This window comes from Equus przewalskii, chromosome 19 (genome assembly GCF_037783145.1).
Source record: "Equus przewalskii isolate Varuska chromosome 19, EquPr2, whole genome shotgun sequence".
Taxonomy (NCBI): Eukaryota; Metazoa; Chordata; class Mammalia; order Perissodactyla; family Equidae; genus Equus; species Equus przewalskii.
The window spans coordinates 39725879-39735695 of NC_091849.1; the positions used below are offsets into that span (position 1 = coordinate 39725879).

General features: G+C 49.8%; 1 protein-coding gene across 5 annotated transcripts in view; it reads right to left on the bottom strand.

The window, feature by feature from the left end:
- Positions 1-9185, bottom strand: part of MOCS1 (molybdenum cofactor synthesis 1) — a 38466-nt gene extending 29281 nt beyond the window's left edge. For 2 of the 5 annotated variants that reach the window (XM_070586040.1, XM_070586044.1), the window contains exon 1: positions 8944-9185. In XM_070586040.1, coding sequence (XP_070442141.1) covers positions 8944-9075 — 132 coding nt within the window. In that variant the 5' untranslated portion in view covers positions 9076-9185. The remainder of the gene's footprint in view (positions 1-8943) is intronic. The other 3 variants (XM_070586042.1, XM_070586041.1, XM_070586043.1) reach the window with 2 other exon arrangements.
- Positions 9186-9817: the final 632 nt, after the last annotated feature.

The following is a 9817-nucleotide window of genomic DNA, read 5'->3' on the forward strand; positions in this document are numbered from 1 at the left end:
AACCCTGGGCCACCAAAGCAGAGCACACAAACTTAACCACTGGGCCATGGGGCTGGCCCCTAATTATAATTTTTTATGGATTTTTACTTAAGATATTGCTGACTTTTGATGTTTTGTTTCTTTCCAGATTTAAGAAAACCTTTTTCTTTATTCTCTCAAGGAACTATGATTTACAGCAATTTGTAAACAAAATTGAAGCGTTTTTTTTCCTGCCTGTCTAAGCCCTCCAAAATCTAAAAACTCCTGATGAGTATTCTTATTCTCATGGTAATGTGGTTATTTGCATAAGTCCTATAAGAATCTTTTCTTCTTATAACAGGACACAATGGGCAACACTGGTTATAACACCAAGGCTTTGACTGGAACATCATATTTGAGAAAAACATACAGGCTCGGATATGATCAGACAGCTTTTGAGGAATGAAGGTTGACTTCCTGGAATAAAGCGACTTGAAAAAATGGGCCTGGTACCTTCCTTATGGTTCCCAGTAAACTGGTAAGGTTGAGTAAAGAATGTCACTCCCTTTGGCAGGTGTAAGGAAGCTCAATATTTTGGGGAAGGTCACAAAGAGAGGAAGTCACTCAAATCTGCAGGTACTGTAGGCAGAATCTGATGACAAGTCCTTGGCTTGGCTTTCTTGACCTTGAGAGGCCTCTGAAGTTCAACCTGAGATTCCCCATAGAGAGTTCCAGCAAAGAAGATTTAAAAGAGCCTATATAATCGATTACTACTCTTGCTGTACTTACGTAAATAATTATGCCAAATTTATTAAAATGACTTATTTTGCAAACTAGTTAGTCTTAATTTGGCTACGTTTAATAAAATTGAAGGTAATTTAGAGAAAGAAAAAAATATGTTTCAATAAAAACTATAGTACACATTCATGGACATTGGATTCTAGTTCTGTTAATTGTCTGAAGTTTTGTTTTATATCTGTTAACTGGACTGGATCCTGAATTCTTCTACTCTCCTGAAAGTTTTCTGGCTAGAAACCTCCAAACTAACATTTGCAGTTCTTTTCCATCATTTACATTCACAATCATTGAAAACTAAATCTGCCTTTTTTTTTTCCTGAATCCTTGCAAAGTGAAGCTGGAGGACTTAATATAAACTTAAGAAAGGTTCATGTCTGCTGCTGTGTAAGCCTCTCAAGAAGCTACCTGAGTGCCCAATGGCACCATCAGAGACATTTCAAACTACAAAAGATGCTTCTACCTTGACTTCTAGGAATCTTGATTGGCTGCTCCCTGGGCTTAGGAACTGGTTTATAATTTGCTCCAAATGTTAACCTTGTTTTTCTCTTCGTTTCTCTAGAAAAGCTTCTTATTAAATACCTGGTTACTCACAATACAGGCCTAACTTTGGGAGCTTCATGCATCACTCCCTTATTAAAAAACCAATTCAATGAGATGAAACAACCTATGCCCCAATTCAGCAGGAAGTAGCTAGATCAGTCACCGCCCCAAATCCCTCAAGCTTGAGGGATGAACATAGGATAGGAGGGAATTGATACTATCCCTGATATCAGTTTCCCTACATTAAACCCAGCATATGTTGGGTTAAAACCAAAGCACTCTTTCCCTGCTTACTCCCTGGCTTCCTGGCTCCAGAATCCACTATCCTCCATGGAGACAAATGGCCAAGGACATCCATCTGCATTTGTTATCTCCGCCTCCTCCTCTCTGCAAGAAGTCTCAAGGACAAACACAAGCTGGTAGAAAAGCTCTGACCAGCAAGGCCATATGCTCCCCCTCCGCTACCTAAAACCCCAAGTAAAAACACTTACTTTTAGCCTTTCAGGGAGTTTGGGATTTCAGCATTAGCTGCCCTTTCTGCTTGCTCAGTGCTGTGCAACAATAATTAAGTGCTACTTTCTTCCACTACGTCCAGTGTCAGAGATTGGCTTGCTGCACAACAGGTGAGCGAACTCACTTCAGGTTGGATATCAGAGGCAGCAGGTAACTGAGACGGATGGGGGCCTGGGCCACCGCAGCTGCACTGGCTGGGACATGGTGAGTCACTTCTCCAACCCAGGCCTCCCATTCCTTACCTTTGCAATGGGAGACAGAACAAGCTCAAAGCAAAATTACTAACTGTGGGGCCTGGGTGTCAACAAGCTGCCTCCCGCATAACTACTTCTCTGTTGGCTGGGCTCCTTGGAGCCTCCCCACTGCCTGGGAGGGTCCAACAGCCCAAGCCATCAGGAACAGCTGAGGGCTACACCTGGCTGGAGAGGTATATCCATGGGGAGGTCCCACCTCATGCAGAAGGCCTGTGGGCAAGGACAGCACAACCAGGGAGACCTGCAGAAGGAATGAGACCACCAGCCCCAGGAAGGCAGAATGGAGGGGCCAGGAGGACCACCCCACTAATCCCATGCAGAGATTACTCCAGTCTTCATCCTTCACCCTACCCATTGCCCGAAGGAAGCATTATGCACCCACTGTCTGGGGCCAAAGGCAGAGGAGATCGCTGGAGGCTCCCTGCAAGGCCCCCACTCATCCTGGGGAGAGACAGGAGGCAGCCAGCCCCACCCTTTCCAAGTCTGACCTCTCTCCCCCTTGAAAGCACAACCCTGGATCATGACAGATGCTGACGGGATGATTGCTCCATAGAAGTAACACTTGCAAAGCATCTTAAAGTTTCCAAAGAATGTTCTCTGTTTAATTCTCACACCTAACCCGTAAGGGCTTATTATAACTAAGGCTCGGATGGGATCCAAGAACACCCTTGGCAGAACCAGGATTCAAATTCAGGTCTTCTGATTCTAAATTCTAAATTCTTTCCTCTATTTGCACAGGGTGAGCCCAACAAGGTACACAGGATAGCACAGAGGGTGAGGAGAAGTCATTTCTCTAGAATCTTTAGAACAAAGAAATCATGATCATGGGGGCTGGCCCGGTGGCATAGTGGTTAAGTTCGCATGCTCAGCTTCAGAGGCCTGGGATTCACGGGTTCAGTCCTACACACTGCTCATCAGGCCATGCTGTGGCAGGCATCCCACATACAAAATAGAGGAAGATTGGCACAGATGTTAGCTTAGCAACAATCTTCCTCAAGCAAAAAGAGGAAGATTGGCAACAGATGTTAGCTCAGGACCGATCTTCCTCACAAAAAAAAAAAGAGAAAAAAAATCATGTCTACAGACAGGGCTCTGGATTTGAGGAAAGAACTCCAGGTTTCTGGCCCAGGTGTGACCTGACATACTAGGAAAGTTGCCTAACTCCTCCAGCAGTTATGGACAAGGTTCTTGTGCTATGGGTAAGGGATGGGGGCAGTCAAGAAGCTGGTAGGTAAACATCCAGGATTATCATCATCTTGTAACCTAAAAAAGCAGAAGGCCTCAAGCCCTCCTGAGGTCCAGGGTAACTGTCCACCTGCACCCAGGAGGAAGAAACTTTTGCTTCAGTGAGCTCCTCAGCCCTAGCAGTGCCTTAGAGCCATTTGAGAAGCTTAAGACAAAAATTCCATTGGAGACCAACCAAATTCAGTTATCTGGGCACGTTTTTAATCTCTCCAGGTGATTCTAATGTACAGCCAGCATCAAGGGCCACTGAAGGACTCAGGAGACAGAAGGGATATGACTGCACGTGCAGGCTGCTTCTATGATTCTCCTGGGTCCATAAAAGTGACCTCACTGCCGACCTCAAGACCAGTTTCCCACGTCCTCCGAGAAACCCTGCTCACAGTCCCAGAAGAAGTAAGCAGCAGTTACTTCTCTAGACTGATTATGGCAGACTATAATCATAACAGTCACTTCCTCCCTCCCTGCTCGCCTACTGCCTTTCCACTGGTACCCTTGGGGGTGGGGCAGGGGACACTCCAGAGTCAAGAGGCCCATCGACCACCAGAGTCCAGGAGATCCGATACCCGGGAATCCGGATTTACAGCAGAGTTGCTCTTCTCCATCAACAACTATTCACAATTCGGTAATTTGTTAGTCACCCTAGATCCCACCTCCCCACTTGCCAAGATGCCCCCCTCACCCTAATCATAACATACTTGGGGAGATGGGAGAGAAAGGAGCCAAAATAAATCTAGGAATTGGGAGCAACTGAGAGGAGCAAGGAGTATGACTCAGCAGAAACCGGAGAGCAGGCAGTGGAATGGGGCAATCCAGAGTGGAATGAGGCAGAGGGCGGGGAGAGGCGGGCCAGATTATACTTTTAAAACACGGCGTGATCTTATCCAGCTTCATCTAGACTCTGTACTGCCCACCAGCACCTGATGCAGCCTCCTGCACCCACACACACTCCCACTCTCTCACCCTGGCAGGCCTGCAGACTCCTCAACTTGATATTAACAAGCCTCAGCCCTACCTCTTCTCTCCTCTGACACTGCATGTCCTGCTTTCTTTCATCAATTTTTTCCTCTTCCCTTTAAACCCCTTGAAGGAAACAAATACAGCACATGCCAAAGGAGCCCGGCACCCAGAGGGAATTACCAGGCAGGGTAGACAGCGATGCCCTTCATCCCGGGATGGGACATGTCAGAAATGGTAGGATGCCTTAGCTGCTCACATTCCCAGGGCCCGGGCCTGGGCCAGGCTGTTCCCCCTCTGTGGGAAGCCCTCCTGCCTGACTCAGTACCGAGTCTGCACAGGATGTCCTAGCAAGTGTAGAACCACCATGTCAATAAACAAATAGGTTGGTCCCTAGTCCAAAGGGAAAAGCAGTGTGTGCCAAGCCCAGTTATTCTGGGGTCATCGTTCATCTCCAGGCTGGTCTCTACTGTCAAAATGGCTCAGCCTGCTACATGGGTTCTCAACTCCGGCTGCACATTTCAATCATCCGGAGAGCTTCTAAGAGGCACTGATGCCAGAGCCCCACCCTGAAGATTCTGACTCAACTGCTCTGGGATGGGGCCCTGCCCTTATTTTTGGCTTTTTCTAAGTGCCTCAGCTTTTTACTCGCAGCCCAGGCTGAGAACCACTGACCCAGCCATACCACGATCAGGAGCTATTTTAATCCAGGGAGACTTGTTGAGGTTCTGAGCACCGGCTTTGGGAGTAGGTAAACTTGAATTACAAGCCTGGCTGTGTTACTAACTAGCTGTAGGGTTTAGTTGCTTAAATTCTTTAAACCTTAGTTTCCTCATCCATAAAATGTGGATAATAATCCCACCTAAATCAACTGGAGGAGTTCCTGGTGCCTAGGAGATATTCAATAGTGACCGCTGCCGTTTGAATATATTTCCTACTTCCATCTATCCATTCATTACACAAATCTTCATGGAGGAGCACCAGCTGTGTGTGCTGGGACTAGTTTTCTCACTCTTGTCAGCTTCCCCACTTCTGCAAGGCCTTCCAACCCTACTTAATGGCAGATGGCCCAAGGCTGGGGTTTCTGACCTGCTGTCACATTATCCAAAGCAGGACAAACGGGGTCTGGGCTCCCCCAGGACCACAGATACTAATGCTAGTAACCAGGCACAAGGCAACCTACCATATCCAACTGGTTACATCTTATCTACCTACCCCACGCACATTGGGGTGGAGGGGGGTGGTACAAAGGAGATAGTTAAGGGAAGGATGCTGCCCTCAAAGAACCTTCTTGAGTTAGTCTCTAAGCCTGGGCATTTGATTTGAATGCTAAGGGCCAGCCCCCAAATAACTCTAGAGTGTAGACAGAGTGGCAGGGTTATTCAGGAGAAAAAGAGCACATTTCAAAGTCAAGTATCAGTGGTCCTGGTTTACCTGCTATTTGGGAAGCTGTACACCAGCGTGCCTCAAAATTAATCTCTATCAAGTGAGAGGACCTAGCGAAGCTCCAGCCCAGGTCTAGTTGTCCCCTCTCCCTCCACGCCCACCTTAAGGGTGAGGTCTCCACACCTCTGGCTCCTGGCCCAGACAGCCACGTCACTGAAGCAGATTTTGAGGCGCTGGCAGGACTGGAGTCAAGCTAACCTCCTGAAAGGTCTTCATTCCCTCCGTGTGTCACTGCCCCAGGCTGGGCCCTGCTGTCCCCTCCCACCACCTCCTACCCCCAGGTTCCTTCCTGCATGACCCTCCCTCCAACATTTGTTCTTTCTAGGCCCCCTGAACAGCTGGGTGCCTTTGCCTTACAGAGTCACCCTGTCCCCTGCCTCTCCCCAAGGCAGCATGCCCAGGACCTGAGGCCAACCCCCCTGTTGCCCGGACAAAGCATGGAGCCCGAGAGGAAGAAGGAAGGCTGTGCTTCTGGACTGGAGTAAGCCCTGCAGAGAAGACTGCCCAGGCCGCCCCCAGCCCCAAGGCAGGTGGCTGGGTCTCCCCTATCCACCTCCCCACTTAGCCACACACCACTGCCTCCCCTTTCCACCTCTAGAAGCTGCTGGACCTGTCCTTCAGGGAAGCCCAAGGCCTCCTTTTCCGCGGTCCTCACAGCCAGCTCCCATTCCACACTTCACGTCTCTCTCACACCCACACCCTAATACACAGATAACACCCAGTGGCTTTTCCCTGTCTCTCCAAGCACCTCCCATCCCAAAACAGACGCCCAGGGCCCTGTGGGGTGTGTGGGGATAGGTACCCTGCAGGAAGGGAAGGGGGGACAGAGGTTCCACATGCCCCCACCCCTGCTCCTGCCAACTGCAAGCTCCGTGGAAGGCTGAACGTACATATGTCCACACTTGTTTCACCTCTGAGATTCTCTTAAAGATATGCTGTGCCCTCCTCCACAGCGTAAAGAAGGGCTGGTCCACCCTCTGGTTTCGATGACATGAAGAGAGGGGAAGCAACAGCCCCAGGAGCCAGGTGAAACCGGAGGCAGAGCAAGGGTAGAAACTTGGGGCTCCCAGGCCAGCGCTCTACCATTCCACATGCCCCCTCACTAGCTGGGGTTCAACAGTCAAAAATATCTGCTGACTCCATTGCCTGCAGAGCACCATGTTAAGGACCGTGGGAGAAATACCTAGAAGGTGGGGAGCACCCAACACTCAAGGAGCAACCTGTCTGCTGAGGATAACCCTAGTGGGGAACATCCAGGATGGGAGGTCTGTGACCAGAGAGATGACAGAATGACTAACCTGAGCGTCCAGGTGAGAAGGGACTAATGGGACACAGCATGTGCCAATGGTGGCAAGGATAATGCAAATTACAACAAACGTATACACAACACAGCACTTACGTGTGCCAGGCTTTGTTCTAAGCACACACATTAACATACGTTAACTCTTGATCCCTGTAACCCCCCTATGAAGTAGACACTATTATTCCCATTTCACAGATAAGAAGACTGCGGCACGGAGAGGTGAAGGGACTTGAAGTTCACACAGCGAAGAAGTGGCAGGGTGCATTCAAATCCAGGCCTTCTGCTGCAGAGTCCATGTTCTCAGCTGCTAACTGTCCCTCCCCGCACAGCAGAAAGGAGAGAGAGGGGCGGCCCCTCCCCTTGATCTCCCCACAGGGAAGCAGCAGGAGGAAAGGTGCTAGAGTTTCTGCTCCCTTTCTTTACAGCTCTGGGACTCCAGGGAGGTTAACTTCGACGAGCCGCCCCCCACCCCCCACCCCCCCCCCCCCCGCCCGACCTGAAATACAGACTCCTCTGACTGCACACGGTTTCCTGTCAGGACTAAAGCACTTAGCACAGGTCCACACTCAAAAGGTACAAAATAAACTAGGGCGGGAGGGAGAAGAAACTTCCCTCTTCCTGAACGCTTTCAAGATCTCAGCAGTCTTTGCTTTCCTATTCTTCCCTCTACGAAGTTCAGAGTTCAAGGATACTGGAAAACTACTCCACTTTCTAGCAGTGGGGTCTGCTTAGCTGAGGATCCCAGAGGGGGTCAGATTTGGGACAAGCAAGTTAGGCTGAGGCCCACCCCCTCGTTGAGCAACGGTGAGGTACGTGGGGGAGGGAGCATGATCTGATGAATCCCAGGACATGAAGCCTGTGGTAAGAGATGGGAAAAGAATGAGCAGATTGGTCTAGAAAAGAGGTTTTGGAGGCTTGCCCAGTGGTGGCCTAGTGCACTCAGCTTTGGTGGACGGGGGTTTGCAGGTTTGGATCCCGGGCGCAGACCTAGAACCACTTGTCAAGCCATGCTGTGGTAGTATCCCACATAAAACAGAGGAAGATGGGCACAGATGTTAGCTCAGCAACAATCTTCCTCAAGCAAAAAGAGGAAGATTGGCAACAGATGTTATCTCAGGGCCAATCTTCCTCACAAAAAAAAAAAGAAAGAAAAAGAAAAAAAAGAGGTTTCACCAAATTAAGAGAGATGCTTCTCCCAAAATTATTCCCTGACTACATGGGCAAAAGAACTTAAAACTTGTTATGATAGGAATCACTCTGAGGGGTGTTGTCAAGGACTGAGGGGCTACCCCAACCCTAAAGAGATAGTGGAATCCCTAACCTGGAAAAGTTCAGGTCCTGCTCTGTTCTGCTCTAAAATGAGGCTAAACGCTCCTAAGGGAAATAAAGAGGAAACACAAAATCAACGGACAAGTCACAGAGCCCTGTGACTACAGAAGTGACAACTATTGGTGGCACTAAGGTGACATTTTTAGGCGGGTGTCACTGTATGAAGCAGGGCGTCACAAGAACACCTGATCACACACAGACAACCTCCCCTCGGGGGATGGGGGAGCAAAATGTTTAAGGAAGAGGCTGGGTGGGAGGCAGGGCTGGGAGGGGTACTAGTATTTTATTGGACCCCAAAGTCCTACCCACCTGCTCCCCCATCTCTGGTGGTCACTCAGACTTGGAAAGGGGTGTCACGGCTGGGCGGGCAGGAAGGTTTTTAAGCGAGACCCCAAGGAGAGCTCCCCCCCACCCCCGCGTTGGGGTATCTGGTGAGACAGGGCAGTCTGTCTAGAGCACATCATTCCACTCCTCTAGCCACCCCCAATTAAGCACCCAGAGCTCCGTCCCAGAGGCACCGGATGGGCCCGGGCGCTTCCGGAATAAGGGGCAGTTTACAAGGCCACCCCCTCCTGGGGAAGGTGGGGACGCGGGCAGGCTCACCTCTGTGGCTGGCTGGGAGGGCTCTCCGGGGCGAGGCAGTGTCACCGGAGCCCCCGAGCTGCAGCTCCGGACACTGGACCTCAGGACTCTCCGCAGCATCCGGGACACGGGCCGCGCCGCCGCCGCCGCCATGAAGCCTGCCTGCCCGGCGAGACTCCACGGGGTAGCCGGCTTGAAACGCGCTAGCCGGGACTCGCTGCCCTGGGTCACCGCGGCAGGGGCGGGGCCGGGGCGGGACCCACGCAGCCAATCGGCGAGGGCGCCGCGCGGCCTTCTGGGGGCTGTAGTCCACGCCCTCCGCTCCTTTCCTGGACCGGTAACCGTAGGGCTTGGAAAGCAGAAGCTAAAACTCACCAAGAGAGCCCAGGTCTTTTCTTCCAGACTTGTCTGGCTGCTCTGATGCCAGACTCAGGTCGTGGTGTGACTGGCACCAAGTACTGTAGGCAGGTGAATGGCACATTGCCTTGGGTGCAAAATTTAAGGGGTGCCAAAAAAGTAGGTTATCCAGATAAATAATATTTTAAAGCAGTATTTTTAAAAGAATCAATGCAAAAAATATCCCATGATGAACAAAATGTCAACATTTTACATAAAAACAAGATCCGACTCTGCGTGTTTAGGACTCATTTCATGTCGTTCATGGTAGTCTAGGCCCTGATTGTAGGATGGTCAGCTCCCTCTTTCAAGATACAATTCTCCAACTGTGCCCCAAAAGGACATTAACAATCTTGGCCTCTCTGTTTAAAAAAGGAGTATATGAGAAGAAGTCATAGAATGAGTGGATATTATTTCTGGAATGCTTCCTACACACCAAGTACCATGCTAGGTGTCATTTAATACTTAGGATAATGTTGAAATTAATAAAATGTTAGTT